At 37.3% G+C, this 17,154-nt stretch overlaps 1 protein-coding gene across 1 annotated transcript; it reads left to right on the top strand.

Annotated features, from left to right (window-relative positions):
* Positions 1-13,347: 13,347 nt before the first annotated feature.
* LOC110885234 (thermospermine synthase ACAULIS5) lies at positions 13,348-16,364 on the top strand. Its single transcript, XM_022132919.2, has 10 exons — positions 13,348-13,651; positions 13,788-13,854; positions 14,634-14,728; positions 14,835-14,937; positions 15,039-15,127; positions 15,212-15,368; positions 15,541-15,616; positions 15,702-15,760; positions 15,865-16,001; positions 16,078-16,364. The coding sequence occupies exons 1-10, from the start codon at positions 13,527-13,529 to the stop codon at positions 16,163-16,165; spliced, it is 996 nt and encodes a 331-aa protein (XP_021988611.1). The 5' UTR covers positions 13,348-13,526; the 3' UTR covers positions 16,166-16,364.
* The last annotated feature ends 790 nt before the right edge of the window (positions 16,365-17,154 follow it).

Below are 17,154 nucleotides of genomic sequence, written 5' to 3'. Positions count from 1 at the left end.
TGTAGTGGGTCTTGAAGCTTTGACGCTGGCTTTAATCTCCGGTGCCAGACCCCCGATAAATCGAGCAATCCTACGTGGCTCCGGGGTCACCAAGTAAGGCACTAAACGAGACAGCGTGTTGAACGTAGTAAGATACGCTTGACAATCGAGGTTCTTCATGACTAAGGATACAAAATCCGATTCAATTCGCTCGACCTCGTGCTGCGGACAGAAGTTCTCTTTAATCAGGGCCACAAACTGTTCCCATGACAAACCGTACAGTGTGGCCTTACCGGCAGCTTGTAGGAGTGACTTCCACCATGCTAACGCATCTCCTTTGAATGACTGGGACACGTACTTTACGACGTCCCTATCAGCACACCCGCTGATATCAACTACAGTGTCCATCTCGTCGATCCACGTCATACAATCGACGGCTCCCTTTTCCCCAGTGAAATCTCTGGGCTTGCAGGATACAAAATACTTGTACGTACAGGACCTGCTGTACGTGTCATGCTTCAGCTCAATCTCCTGCCTTGGGACGCTGCTGTGGTTGGAGGAATGATTATCATCCTCAGCTTTCTTTGGCTCACTCTTTTTAGATGGCGGCTTACTATGAGCCCCAGAATGAGTCTTAGCCTTGACATGCGTCACTGAGCGGGTTCTACTCTGAGTACCACTAGATTCCTTGAACTGCCGATCCATAGCCTTGGCGACAGCATTGTCTATCAGTGCTTGCAATTCTGCACCGGTAACGTGAATCTTTGCATTATCTGAGCGTTCCCCAGAATGACTGTTGGTTTCTTCCGATTTGGCCATCGTAGCTTTAAGCTACAATAAAGGACAAGGTCTTATTTAGAACCTAACAGTATTATCGTCCTAGACGATTTATTAACCATGGTATCAAAAACCTTAGCAGTTAATTTAATAAATTTCATTCAGGCTCTTATTAGCAATCAAGGAATGAAAATATATATATTGGCACCATAGGCCTAGTCACATGGACAATTACTAAATTATAAATTTAGATTTTTAGAGGATTATAAATTGTATAATTAAACAAATAATCCTTTACTAGACAGAGAGTCATAAACCACAACTGTCATTATATAACATAGTTATAACCCGTAGGTATCAAGCCATTAATAGACTTGTGTACAGATATAATCTGTAGATAATTCTTTTCTTGGCAGGGAGTTATAAACCACAACTGCCACTATATGACATAGTCATAACCCGTAGGTATCAAGTCATTAACAGACTTGTGTACAGATAAAATCTGTAGATATTTTATTAAAAAGGGTGGCTTGTGTGATTTTACAGATCACGCTTGGCCAGGAATGTTAACATGTTCTCAGATGTTAACAGGGAGTTGAATCCTTTCAACCAGGTTTTACCATCAGGGCCAGGCCTGTTAATAAGGCATTCAGGCTAGGTTATACCTTACTAAGATTCTTATAAAATGGCAAATCAAATAAAAATTGATATTTTCCATTATTTTAATATTATTCATGCATATAAATAAAATGATAAATTTAAATTAACCATTTCAAATTTCCAATAAAGTACCAGTACATAATTGCCCTAAACGGGACTTTGAAATAACATGGATAACCTGAATAACAGGCCCGCGCAGGGGCTAAACAAGTACAACAATAACAAAATAAAATAAAACAAACCCACGCAGGGGTTAACAGGATAACATACCCACACAGGGGTAGAGAAAGATAGATATACCCACGCAGGGGTAGAGTACTGGAATAAATGTCCACGCAGGGACATGAGTACATGAAATGATAATCGAAGGATTCAACGATCCTTCTTGCTCTTACCCTTGAGCAAATCAAATACCTTCTTAAACATGCCACTGGTGCGTCGGCGATCCTCTCGCATATTGTGCTGAAACTCGCGTCGCATGCTATCAATCCCCTGCAGGATCTCCTGAACCTGCGGCGGCGACATCATAGGCGCCGGTGGTGGTGGCTGGTAGTGCTGCGGCTGCGGCGGCTGGTAAGGCTGCGGCTGCGGTGGCTGCTGGTAACCCGGAGGGTAACCAAAAGTAGATGGGCCAGCAGCCCAAGGGTCTCCAAGTGGACCACTATGTGGGAGTGAGCTGAAGTTGGCAGCTTACCAATAAGGGTCTCCCGTGTAGTCGTAGCCCTGAGGATAGAGCTGGGCGAATGGGTCGAATGGCGCTGAGCTGGCGAAGGCTGGAATCGGCTCCCCGAAATTCTGCGGCGGCAGAGGCGGGATCGGAACAGAAGTAACCTCCGATACGGGATGCTGAGATTCCCCTGTCTCAGACTCCCCGGGTAGAGACGTGTAGCGGCTGCTACTAACACGTGGAGGGGTGCCTATGCGAATCCCTCCGCGCGTAGACATGCGCGCGTTCCTCCTTGGCCTCTGAGGCGGAGGAGGTAAGACTGGTGGCGGCGGTGGTGATGGAGTGATCACGTCACGCCACAGGGCCTCAGATAGGTCCTGCGGTAGAGGCGGCTGCTGCTGGAGCTGCTGCTGCTGCGAGTGGTGCTGCGAGTGCACCGGCGAACCATGGAGCGATTGGAGCATCGGGGTACCATGGAGTGATTGAAGCATCGGAGAATTGTGGCTAGGGGTGTGGTACCAATCATACTGCCGAAACCTCTCCTCGTAACTATCCACACCATTAAATGGTGATCCTGTGTATGGTGACCCATCCGATATCTCAATCGGATGGTTAGGCGTACCTGATGGTGGTAGCGACGGGTCTGTATCCTCGTCTACGTCCATCTCGTGCTCTCCCTGCAAATGATCCTCCGGCCCGAGTGGGTTGTGGCCCACTGGCTCCTCCACATAAGCATTAGGGTTATATAAACCCTGGTAGACGGGCGCAGGATACTGCTGCGGTGACTGGTGCAATGGTATGTACGATCCAAGCGAATCATGGGGCCCGTTCTCCGAATGGGGCCCAAACGAGTGGGGTAGCGACGGTGAAGTGCTGGCGGACACCGAGTGCCTAGCAGGCTCGGCGAAAGACCTCCAAAGGTCATTGGCGGCTGTGTTGTGTGAGGCGGATGGAGCTCGCCTATGGGAGGGACCGGCCTCATGATCGTGCGATGTATGAAATCCTCCACGACCTCTCATCCTTGGCGGCATCCTGATCCTGTCAAAAGTCAAACAAGTTGCACAACAAAATATATAAGACAATGCAATAATAAATAACAATAAATTAAACGAAAAGTTGAACATTCCTAAGTTCTTTGTCTAGACTCGAAAATCGAGGAATGTGCATTTGTGTAACTGAGATTAAACACAAAGGACTAGTGTTTAATTCACTCAGCGTTGGCTCTGATACCAACCTGTCACACCCCGAATTTCCACGTGTCACCGGTGGGCCCGGTGTGGGGTACAGTGACGTAGTTGGCATCGTCATAGACAATCAACACAATATAATAATGCACAGCGGAAGCAGAATAGAAACATTTCAACTTTAATTAAAATGCAATAATAAATATCACAGTCGTTGAAATGGATCCACAGGCGGATCAATAAAATAGAATTAAATAGTTCAACAGATAAATGTCGTCCGAGTTTGCGAGACTATTGTGGACGCTCTCTAGGAAACAGCCAGCCTATTTCCGTATAGTACCTGCACTTAATCTTTTGGGAAAAATACGTCAGTTTACACTGGTAAATACAAATCAACCGACTCATTTTGAAAATGATTTAAAATTTATTTAAATGCACAAGGCATAAATATTTTTATTAACTTGGGATATTTATATAATATAAACTTGTGAACGAATTACATGCACTTATATCTCTGGTGGCCCGGGATCTACTGTCCGGGCTAGAGATTTAATTGACACACCACATCAAAGAGTTATACACGACGGGTGTACGCCTACACCCCGTGCTCTGGTCGTGGCCATCTCGTAAGAAAATGCCAAGGATATCCGGGACACGGTCAACAACCCCCCAAAGCCTTTAAGTAAGACAAAACTGTTTAAACGAGGTCACACAAGCTATTCAAGACTGTACACCCATAGGGCGCAGGACTTGTGCGCCCGATCAAGCGGTATTTTAAATACCGTACCCCAAGCCCGTATAGGGAAAATAAGTCGAAATGTATTTACCTGAGCAAGTATAAGTCACAAACGATAAGTGGTGGTAGCTTTTACCGGGCTTCCTAATCTGGAACAAAGGTTTATAATTAACCTATTAGATCCCTAACGGCCTTTCATTTAAGCTTAAGCTTTGACCGGTTAGTTTTAGGAGTGATACGGTTTACGCACGATTAAGCGAAAGACCGGATAGAATGTGATTTAGACCCGACAAGTTTGAATACTTGTATAATATGGGTATACTAAATACATTCTGGATTTTGAAATAAAAATGATATCGTTTGACCCGTTTTGGTCAATTTACGCAAACTAGTTACGTAAACCGAACCGAACGCGAAAAGGGCGATACGGGTAGCCAAAAGATTCCAATGCAAGTTCCCTGAATTAATATGCTTAGAATATGATATTATATCAGTAAGTTATGTTCTATATTGCCCGGGATAATTTTAAACCCAATTTATGCCTTAGAAGGGCATTTTGGTCATTTAAAAGATAATAAAAGAGTAAAATTAGAAATCTGAGTTTCGGGTCTGGTTCATACAGTAAATATACTTAATATAACATATTATATCAGTAGGGTATGACTCATATACCAAATATATCATTTAAAACCCAAACTATGCACCGTAGGGGTATTTTAGTAATTTCACAAGGGCTAAAAATGCCAAAACTGGAAGTCTGAGTTCATATACTTATACTTACTGTTTTTATATGAAAATAAGTAATTTACATCAGTAGGTATAAGTCTTATAGGTTTAAAACAAGTATAACGCTTTACTATGCGTTAAAACGCTAAAAATACGATTTAAGGGCGTTTCCGGGTTTTCACAATAAATCTGAGATTTTTATATTTCCAGAATACTTAAAATAATTTATTCATCATATAAAATCAGTAGAAAAAGGTTTCGGGTCAAAAGGATGTGTAAAACTCATTTTATGGCTAAAACGGTCAAAACCGACATAAGCCGAAATGACTAGGCGATCTAGGATCCGTTCAGCCAAAAATTAATTAAAAATCATCAAAATTCCCAGAATATTATATTACTTCTGTTGGTAAAAAGTTTTGTACCAAAACGTGGCCAGAAACGGGTTCTACGCGAAAAGGACCGTTTATGTAAATTTATAATATAGTTTTACGCTAATGGCCATAACTCACGATCTGGACCACCAACTGATCCGAAATTTTCGGTGCAAGTTTATATAATAAAAATAAAGATTTCTATCCTTTTACTTTTCCAAAAATCCCGTTTTAAAACAAAAAGGGCAAAATAGTCAACTTTATGCATAAACCGGAACATGCATTCGAATAGGCTAAACATAGACTCAATCAAAGAAGATTCCAGAAAGTTTAACTAAAATAAGAATAGTCAAAGATACTTTCCAATACAGATCTTGAACATGCATGTACGAATCCGAATCGATAGTCTACGAAATAATCGTTTTACAAGACTTTCGGTTCCGATTCGTGTCTATGCTATAGATTGTCGAGTTGATGATGATTAAAACACATTCTTATATGTGTTACAAGTTATTTTTAATGATCAATCAGGTTGCATGTCATCTATATCATTAATCATGTTATTTTTCACAAAAATCACTTCTGTTGACTTTTTAGAACCATGTTTGACTCGACATTAAGCATGCATGTAGTGGGAATCAGTTAGTACCCTTTAGAGGGTTTGTTTCCCACATAAATACCAATCTATAACAAGCTTCAATTCGAGAAATTACTGAAGGAAATCCGTTTAATCAGAAAGTCAAAGGTTATGAACACCCAGTTTGACTTTTAGCAATAATCACTATAAAAACGGATTAAAGAACGAATTGAAGGCTTACAATGGTCCTAAAGATGTTTAGTGGACACTAGAAGTCGGCCTTGATGATCAGATTATCTCCAGAGAAGCTTTGAGAGCTCTTGCAAGTCTTGGTGTTCTTGTTCACAATGGTAAATGATCAAAAATGAGATGAATTCGGATTTAAAGCAGAGATTCTGAGGTTTACTGTTGATGTAGGCATGCATGGCATGTTATTGGTGCAAGAGGAGGCGAAAATGAGCTGTATTGCACTTGAATTCGGACCCAAATAACCCAAAATCGATTTCTGGTCGCTGGCAGTCCCACGCGGCCCGCCTGGGCATGTCCAGGCGGGTCGCCTGACCCTCCTGATCAGCCTACAACTTTCATGTATTGACAGCAATGGTCCCTGAGCTTGTATGCGACGTTTCGGCTATTTTTCTCGACCCGTAAACCCCCAAACTTGGTTTCTAAGAACCTTAGGACTTTTACCAACATGGTAATGCCCTCGGATAACTTTGCGCTCAACCGAAAAGCCCTGAAATTCGACGTTGACGCTTTTAGTCCCTTAAGTACGGTTTTGGCCATAACTTTCTCATACGTTGACGAAACTTCATGAAATTTTAACCACATATTCTAGTGAGTATATTTTAGCTATACAAAGCTTCGGGTCTGCCAAAAGTTCACTCAGAGGTATAAATTAAACATGTTGACACTTTTGGCCCCTATAGTTTACAATACTTCACTTTTGGGCAATTTCCGCGTCGTATGATCCATGAACCATCCGTTAAAGGTTATAAACATTATGTGGGGTTATCATAGAGCCTATTTATCCATTGTTGACACTTTGGACCCTTACGTTCCATAGTTTTCACTGTTTGTCACTTTTAGTCCCTCTAAAGTATGTTTTCACATAACGGAACCTTATGACACGTGTCAAGACATTATTGGACGAAATTTTTCGAGGTGTTACATTCACTAAGAGTGGATAGATGAATTGGGGCGTTTGTGGTATCTTATGGTATTTGGAAGATGTGATGATTTCTATGTTGGAGTGAAAAACAGTGTTCTTGCCATGTTTGACAAGATACAACAAGTAGTTGTAAGATAATTTAAGATCGAGGGCCATGATGAAATTCTTGACAAATCTTTTGATTGTAACCAATGATTTTTGAAGACAAGTTTGTAGTTTTTCTTTCTTGAAGTGCTTTGATTTTGATAAGTTTATATGAAGGATGTAAACTCTGTTTGTCAAGTTTTTACATAGGGCTTGTGAACAGGGATGCAAGCGTGGCTAATGTTTACTTTCTGAGCAATGTGGCCAACAGCTTTTTGTTATAGCAAAACACTGTTCATGAAGTGGGTCCCTTTGAGGAAACCCTTTGAAGAAGGAAGATAAGGTCTGTTTTTTTTTTAAAAAAAAAGTCTGTTTGAAACCTCTGTTGGGTCTCAACAGGCGTTTGAATAACCAAATCAGTGGTTGGTAAATCTGTTTGACTTTTGGTTAACAGATGGATGGAAACCCATGTTTGAAACCTCTGTTGGGTTAAAACAAAGTTTTTAATGAAAACAGTGGTTGGTTTTTGAGAAACAGTGGATCTATTTGAAAACAGTGGTTGGTTTTTGAGAAACAGTGGATCTGTTTAACTTTTGTAGTCAAACAATGGATAGTGAATCAATGGTTCTTTGTTTCAAACAGTGGTTAACAATGGTTACACAGATGTTTGTAACCATAGAAACAGAGGTTTTACTCCTTTGAACAAAGTTTTGATTTTGGTGATTTTTCACAATCTTTTCTTCAATAATAACTGCATTTTTTTTATTTTCTTGATTTTGAAACAACATTCTAATGTTGTAAGAACTTTTTTGATGAGTTTTCAAAAACATTTTTCTTTTATTCAAATAATGATATGTGCTAGGGAAGCCTCTGTTTGCACTTTCAAATTCCCTCTAGGTTGGTGAAATCATCTGGTTTTAAGTTTTTAAGAACATCACATTCATCTAACCATGTGGGTTTAAATTCATATTTTTTTTTGTTTTTCAGCCTGAATGGAACTTTGTGGTTTTCAAGAGTTATCTTTTTACTACTAGGTTCAGTGATCTTGATTTCTTCACCAATTGGATTGGTTGGAATAACCTCAACCGTTTCTGAGCCAATTGGAAGTTTTCTAAAACTAGTTCTTGATCATATTTCCCCAACCCAACCTCAAACTTCACATTGCTTTTAATTTGTTTTTCTAAAAGAATCTCATAACCTTGCAAGATTCAACCCATTTTTCACAGGTAATCTGAGTGGATTCCAACTCCTTTTTGCAATTTTGAGATTTTTCTATCATTGTTTGGAATTGGTCCTTGGTTATAGTTGCTTCATGCTTAAGACTGCTTATTTCTAGGTCCTTTTCAGCAGTTCTTGTTTTAAAATCTCTTTTCATATTTTCAAGAACTATTTCACTGATCTGAAACTTTTCTGTTAGGTTTTCATTTACCTCTTTAACATTTGCAAATGCTCTGATACATCTGTTAGAACATAACTCTTTGAGAGTTTGAGGTGATACCTTAAAGGTAGTCATTTGAACCTGATCAGCACTAATGCATTCAGTGGAACTTTTAGGATAATTTTCTTTAATCCTTACTGCATTCTCATGGTCAAAAATAGATGCTTGAACTGAGCTATCAACAGTCTCCTCAAACTAGACTTTCACCAACAGTTGTTTGAACTTGATCATCTTCTACTAAGATATGTTCAACAGTTATGAAATAGAAATTTGCATGTTTATCACAATCATTTTCCATTAATACAAAGTTTTCATCAGTTAAATTTTCTGGGAAGCTGATCCAATCAACATAGCCTTGTGTAAAGAAGCTTTACTGATTAGGCTCTGCAGGTCCAGGAGTAGGAGCAACTTGTGGTGCTTGAACATGTGAACATGCACTTGAACATACTGAAACTAAGGAACATGAGTTGCTTGAACATAATGCACAGGCACATGGTTCATGCTTTGTGTAAATTGGGTTGTGTTTTGTACACTTGGTCCAGGGGTAGTTTGGGTATTTTGATAAAAATGTGGATGTGCATTAGATTGAGGTCTTTGATTAGGGTATGTGATCAATGGTGCAGAGTTTTTGGACTGACTCCCGCACTCTCTTGCAAAGTGACCTAATCTATTACACTTGAAATATTTGATTTTAGATTTATCCAATCCCACTTTTGACCTCCCATTTAACCCCAGATATGTCCTACAAGTCCTTTTGTAAAAGTTATTTACTCTTAAACTTAGTAGTGCCACTTAATGCAATATATCCATTTCCTCTAGGTCAGCTGGGTCTATGTGCTTAAGATCATTAAGGATAAACAACAAACTATCAGGACCATGACCATCATCATTTGTTGTAAATGCATAATTTGTGGAATGTTAATCAGAGTTGATATATCAATAAAATGATCAAAACTCTGTTCAATTGTCATTCTAGAAGATGATCCCTCCTGAATCAGAAGTGTCGTGTTTTCGAAAACATAACTGTCGGACACTTTTAAATGTTAGGAGCCGTCCAATAAGCTGAGTCTTTGTCATGTCCTTGAAGTCTGGGGATATTCTCATCACTATAGCAATAATGTTGTATTTCTCAGGGGAGAGATCTAAGATATTGGTTAGTTAAATTTGATTTGGCAAATTCCTTCTTAACCAACTTTAATTCACTAATTAGACATGAAAACCGTTTAAATTGTTGTATAAGAGTTTCTCCTTTGATGTGTGTGAAAGTTTCGTGTTGTTGGTTAAGGATTTCTCTTGTATTTTCAATAACTTCATCTGTTCCACCGAACTACTCATTCAATGCATCCCATAACTCTTTGGCACTGTTGCAATGTAACAGGCCTGCATAGATTTCATTCAGCGAAGCCATTTCCGCAATGCTTAAGGCTTTGGCATCTAGCTCAAATTTTTGAAAATCCCGCTATGAGTAATTTTCCGGCTTCTTTGGCTCTTGTACACTCGGGTTTTCGGCATTAGGTACCATTGGAATGTGGGGTCTGAACACAACAGACTTCCAACGCTCGATGTTTTGTTGAGCAAGTATGTGAGCCATCCTATTTTGCCAGATATTAAATTCAGATCTGACAAGCATGGGAGGCTTATTACTGAAGCCAGTGTTATGAGGATCATTTTATGCCATTTTCTTTTCTTCTTTTGAAGAAAAACAGACTTCCCCTCAGACTAATCACTTAAACAATCATTCCAAAAAAATGTGATGTGTAATGATGAATAGATCTCTAACAGGTGAGATCTATTTATACTACTACGAAAGCTCTGTTTGTGATTGGCTGACATCACCCTAATAGAGACTTCTAATATTCCTAGCAAAAAAATTCTACAGATCTACAGATGTTTTTACAAACATCTGTGGGAATCAAACAATTGATCTAACTATGCTAAACAATGTTTAAAAGTAAATACTGTTACATTGGGAAATAACAGTTAAGCTATCCTCTGTTGCTTTGTTACAAATATATGTTTGGCCAGATAGAGGTTTGGTCTTCTTCATCAGACTTTTGTTTCAACAGACTTTAGGACTTGAATAGACCTTATTTCTTCATGAACAACGGTTCCAAGACTTCAAACAGATGTTAGCTGGTCTTCAATAGATGCTCTAATTTAGGTGTTCAAGATTCATTATCTTTGGGAGTAATCTGGTTCAATCTTTTATTTATTTCTTAATCACTTGATCATGTTTTGACTTTTGAATATTATTTTTTCTTTTATAGGTCCAACAATTATATATCAATAAATAAATAATCCTCAAAAATTTCCACACACCATGAAAAGAAATTACTGGTTCGGTCAATTGTCACCAACCTTCACAATTACTATTACTATTTACTGATATATATAATTAGCGTTGACATTACTGCAACACTAGTGGTGTAGTGAATAGTGTCATTTAGATTTTTTCGATCATGTTCTGTGTTCAGGTTTGGTCGGGATAATTGATATAAATAGTTGTGTCAACTCTAATAGAAACTAGAAAATAAGTTTCCAAATATTTATTAAACTCGAAACGAAATCATTTAAACATTAAAACAAACACATAAATTTAAGCATTAATAAACTTAAAAGTAGAACAAAATTAATTAACAAAACAAGTTTATTTTAAAATCTTGAAAGTAAAAATATATTTATAAATAGTACAACAATTAAAGATAAAAATAACTGAAATTAATTGAGATCAACTTTACTTAGGTTGGTGTCAAAATATAATAGGGTCCGGGGTCAAAATTTTGATAGGGATTGCTCAGGATGAATTAAAGTACATATACATACTAAAAGAACAAAAAAAAGACCATGTGACGCGTCATCCACACCTAGGTTTGCTAAACTATTCTTCAAGTTGACCAAAGCTAAAGTCGAATACACAACTAAAATCTAGAGCAAAGCAATGAGTGAAATCAACACGCTACAACTTAACTAGGGAACACTATGCTCTAACTAGAAAGCATGGATTTTTAATGTAAAGAATTGATGCAAGTACCAAGTATAGTAACACATGAAAGTTGGAATATGAGTTGATAATGGCCACTTTCTATTCATCATAACTTTCTAAAGCCAAAAGTTGGCGTGAACCTTGGTCATCATTAAAATAATGATTTTAAAAGCATTAATTGTTGGCATGCAAATCCATGATGTCTTATCTTGTCAACCAAATAAATCCAATGGGGTTCATGTTGCGCCCCAAACAAGGATTCATATCATACTGATGCCCCCTTGAAAACAACCTCAATATTTAAAAACCACTAAGTGTACGAAAAACATGGCCGTAGAATTGTGTTTGCAAATCAAAAGGCATGCTTTTTGTTACACATTTTAAACATGGATTTTAGGGCAGGTGGGGTGGTGAGTGATAAACTCCCCATCACGCGTGATTACCTCCAAAACATCGCCGTCATCATTACTTTTCACGTGTGAAAAGTTAATTATGTGGAAAAGATCACGCGTTGAATTTGTGGAGTTTGTGACCGTTGCAATTTTTTGACCGTTATTTTGAACGGTAATGTTAATAAAAAAACTTTTAAACCATTTATATATACTTCACAATTTTTAACCATTTCACCTACACCAAAACACAAACGCATATCACACATTCTACATATTTCACAAATGGATTTTCCTACGGATTCGACGTTTCCGATGGACAGCGATAGCGATAGCCAGTCGTCTTCTGACAATGAGACACTTAAATATTTTGTGTCGGTGTATAACAAACTTGAGTCAAGTTTGTCTCGCCCAAAGAAGAAGATGGTGGAACATGATCGTATACATCCAAACGAAGTGTTAATGAACGATTATTTTGTGGAGAATCCGGTCTACAATGCCGAAATGTTTAGAGATTGGTTTCGCTTACCAAATGAATTATTTTTAAAGATTGTTGGAGACATCGAAGCAACCGAAGAATGGTTTCAAGAAGGTTACGATGCGAGGGGCAAACCAAGTTTCACGCCAACTAGCGACAGGTAACCCTCCCGATCAATTTGATGAATACCTAGCTATGTCGGCCAGAACTTCACGTGAATGTCTGCAATTTTTGTGCGATGAACAAGAAATCAATACATAGCATAATATATGCATGTATCATATTACACAATATGCTAATCAAAGAAGACGGACGTGCAATATCTCCATATTGGGTGCCGGATCCTTCTACACAAGTTCACGTTCCAGAAAATATCCAACAAGACTTGCGTGATGAAGAAACTCACTTTCGGTTGAGATACAATTTAATTGATCTACTAGGTTCTTTAGGTTTGGAGTTTCCTGATTCGGACGAGGAGTAGAGTTTCTTTATGTATTTTTTTTTAATTGTAGTCTAAAATATTTCTAGTATGGTTAATTGAACTAGTATGTTTTAATTTTAATGAAATTCATAATTTTAGTGTTTTATTGTTAATTGAACTAGTATGCCATCCTTATGTAATTTGCCCTAATGATTGGAATGAAATAAAAATGCTATTTAAAAAAAAATTAAAAAAGAATTAAAAAAAAGTTGAGTGATAAAATTCCATCATTAGTGATGACCACCCCTACTAAAAAAAAGTTGTAAGTGATGGAATAATGGTTGATGACATGTCGGAACTTGGTTGGATGTTGTAAGTGATGAATGAGTGATGAGTGATGGCCACCCCCACTCCTTACAGTTAGAAAACATAATAATATTTTCAACATCTAAAGATCGGATTTTACAATAGACAAGTTGGGTGTCAGACCAATACTAAGAAATGTAATTTAAGTTTATAAAGCTTAGTTTCTAAAATGTAAAAAAAGAGGTAACAAGAGCCAAAACATCCTTTATGCCGAAACGAAAATATCTTTTGCTTTGAATATTTTAATAATAGGACACCAGCATAAATATGTTGCATACTTTTTGTAATGGGTTTTGTAGAAAGATAATTTGGTTGGAAGTAATAAATAAAAAGAAGGCACGCGAGGAAAGCAAACTTCAATGGGTTGGGGGAAATCAATGAAGATTTTGGCTTCCCTCATCCTTTCAATCAACTTTTATTATCATCACTACCACCACCACTATCACTACACCCTCTTAACTTGGTTATATAAATTTACATTCCAATCCTTCATACTTAACAACCACAAAACTCTAAAAAATGGGTGATATTCATTGTTCAAATGGGAATGGGAATGGGAATGTGAATGCATATTTGCAGAGGAAAAGCTGTTGGTATGAGGAAGAGATTGAAGAGGACTTAAGATGGTGTTTTGCTCTTAATAGGTTGGTTTTTTTTTATAAATATTTAAATAGTTTTTATTTTTTTTATAAGCATGGAAAAGTATAGACAATGCTTCAATACTGCCTAATTAACTGTATTAAACAAATCAATGCAAATTAACGAGTCAGTTCAATACAGTATACTTCACACAGGAGCTACTCAGTTCCAGTACATTCAACTTTTGGACACCAAACCTTTTGGAAAGGTACTTTTTTAACTCCTTTTTATTTATTTGTTTGTATATATATATTTGTCACAATAGTAATTATCCAACTAGTTCACCAATTCCATGGAAATTGGCGAGTCAACTTGCTTAATTGCTATTGAAATATGCAGTCTAGAACTTGTGTGAACTATAGAAAGTTGGTTTAAGAAGGTGAATTTCATGTTTGCCTTTCTGAACCAAAACATTAGTACATTACAAGACAACTGCATATATATGCTCACAAGATGACTCTTGAATCATGACATTAACCACTATTACATTAACTATTTATATAGATATTATTTTAAATTTTTGGTTGTTGATATTGTTAACATGCCCCCTCAAGCTAAACATGGACACTAACGTTTAGAGCATCCCCAATATCTCGTTTTATGGGATGTTTTCACGTTTTGCCACTAACGTTTAGAGCATCCCCAATAACTCTTTTTATGGGATGTTTTCACGTTGTGGCCACATGATTCGTTTTTATTATTGTGGTGGTTGTTTTTTGAGTTTTATTTTTACATAGTGGCGACCCTTCTTTGTACTTTCAATATATATAATATATAATAAAGAGAGAACGAATGGTGTAAATGATTGGTTAAAAATAAAAAAAAAAAAATTGGTAATAATGTGTCAGGATGCGTTCTCACCGTTCTAACACTTTTAGCCTTTTTCCCTGATCCCGTTTCTATATATATGATCAACATTACCCACTGCTACATTAACTATTTATATAAATACTTTTGATGGTTGATATTCCTAACAATGTATCACAGGCTCTAGTGATAGATGGAAAGTTGCAGAGTGCAGAGATAGATGAATTCATCTACCATGAATCTCTTGTTCATCCACCACTTCTACATCACCCAAAGTACAATTCCCATTCTTTGAATGCTCTATCTTCTTTTTCAAAATAAATTGCACTGTTTACTGTTGACATTTAGTTATAACAAAATTCGAATGAATATTATGTTCAGTCCCAAGACCGTATTTATTATGGGGGGAGGTGAGGGTTCTACTGCAAGGGAATTACTTAGGCACAAAACTCTGGAAAAAGTTATCATGTGTGACATTGATGAGGTGACATCCTTCATTCCATCATCTCAATATTTTCTCTTCATAAAAAAAGTATGTATAAGTTATATCCTATTCTAGAACAATTATTTGTTTTTTATGAGCAGGAAGTAGTGATGTTTTGCAAGTCTCATTTGACGGTTAACAGTAAAGCTTTCTGTGATCCAAGACTTGAGCTCATAATCAACGATGCAAGGTCCAAAACATTTATACAGTTTTTACGATTTGCGTGTGGAAATAATAGTTATGTGATGTAAATGTTAAATGTTTTACGTTTCAGGGCGGAATTAGAGAAGAGAGAAGATAAATATGATGTGATTGTAGGTGACTTGGCAGATCCCATTGAAGGAGGCCCATGTTATCAACTCTACACCAAGAACTTTTATGAACTCACTATTAAACCAAAACTCAAGCATGGTGGCATTTTTGTTACACAGGTACTGTTACAAACCTAACATTATATAATCAAGGAGAGGTGGAAAAAATTTCATGAGTATTCTTCTTTGCAAAAAAACAAAAAATCAGTTATCCATATTGGACCTCTACACAGTATTCAATTCCTATAATAACATGGGGCATAGAAGAGTAACAAACTTTAATTTTGTGCAGGCTGGACCAGCTGGTGTTTTTAGCCATGCCGAAGTTTTTTCTTGTATTTTCAACACTCTCAAGCAGGTTTTCAAATGTATGTTTCACGATGTACTTCGCTTAAATTTTACGAACAAAAAATTCTGATTATAGGTTACTAATGTAGCCCAAATGGTAAACAGATGTAGTGCCATACTCCGCTCACATTCCTTCCTACGCTGACATGTGGGGATGGGTCATGGTAATCGTACTTCATGCTTTTAATCTTCACTAAAGGATGAATCAATCATTTTATATATAACTCGTCATTGAAGTCGATCATGTATGCATTTAACTTGACAACAGGCATCAGATTACCCAATGACACTGAGCCCAGATGAATTAGATTTGAGAATGAAACAAAGGATGAATGGAGAGAATAGATACCTTGATGGAAAAACCTTTGTTGCAGCTTCTACTTTGAGCAAAGCAATTAGAAAATCGTAAGAGCTTAAGTCTTTTCTTAACTTTGTGAACTATATTCTATTTGGTAGGTGTGAACATGATGTATGTTTGCAGATTGGATAATGAAACACATGTGTACACTGAGGGTTCAGCCAGGTTCATCCATGGGCATGGAAATGTTCAGAAGCATAAACATGCTTGACATGGTATCGTATTGATGGAGGGATGAATATACACCCAAAGGAGTACAAGCTTAAGAAAATTTTGTTTCTGATATTGTCTTTGGTTTTTTTGCCTTTATATCTTCATTGTACTTCGTTTCTTTTGCTTATTATGTACTCTTCAGTGGTAAATTTATAAATATTATTAAATATATGTGATAACAAAGTTACAACTCGAAATGTTTGGGTAAGTTACTAGCACAATGTATGACAACTATAGGAATCGTCAACGCTTCACTTAGATTCTTTATCTCAAATTCATATTCAGTTAACTTTAGGTTCTAAATCTCAACTACACTTAGTAAGATCTGTTGATAATGAAAGTCAAAACCCAATGGAAACTATCTCTCTGCCTGATGGAATAAGTTAGTCTACAAGTCAAAGTCCCGAAGTTTCCTTCTTTGAAAGTTATCCAAACAACCACCCAAACTACTGAAAGAAATAACTGTTGCCTCAAAGATACAAGACAACAAGTACAAGTACTGGAATGAAAAGTGTTGGGTCAACTAGTCAACACTCAAAGTCAACACAATAAAGACTAAAGACCAGAAGACCAAGTCAACAAGTCAAAGAAAGACCATATTTACTGGATTCCAAAAGTGCTGGTTTCCACCAGCACCTGCACTTTTGGAATCCCAATTGTTTACTTGTAATTTTCCAGTTGTTTAGTTTTACTTGTTTATTTCCTTAACTGCCCATCACTTTTGCCTAACTGCTGGCAGTTACACATTTAATGAGTTGTTTTGGGTCGTTTTCATGGTGACATCGCAGTTCCCTCCACTATAAATAGTTCATTTTGTATTCAGTGAACTTCAACTCTAAGAGTTAAAAAACAGAAGAACCTAAGAGAGAGAAAGAGAGAGAGTTAGCCTGGCGAGGTGGAGTACTACTGTACTATTGATTGTAAATTGACATATGAATAATATATGAACCATTGACAATCATTCCTAAATCCAACAGTGTCTGTGAT

The sequence above is a fragment of the Helianthus annuus genome, chromosome 10, assembly GCF_002127325.2.
Source record: "Helianthus annuus cultivar XRQ/B chromosome 10, HanXRQr2.0-SUNRISE, whole genome shotgun sequence".
NCBI lineage: Eukaryota > Viridiplantae > Streptophyta > Magnoliopsida > Asterales > Asteraceae > Helianthus > Helianthus annuus.
The sequence above is the reverse complement of the archived record's forward strand: the minus strand, read 5'-3'. Positions and strand labels throughout refer to the sequence as shown.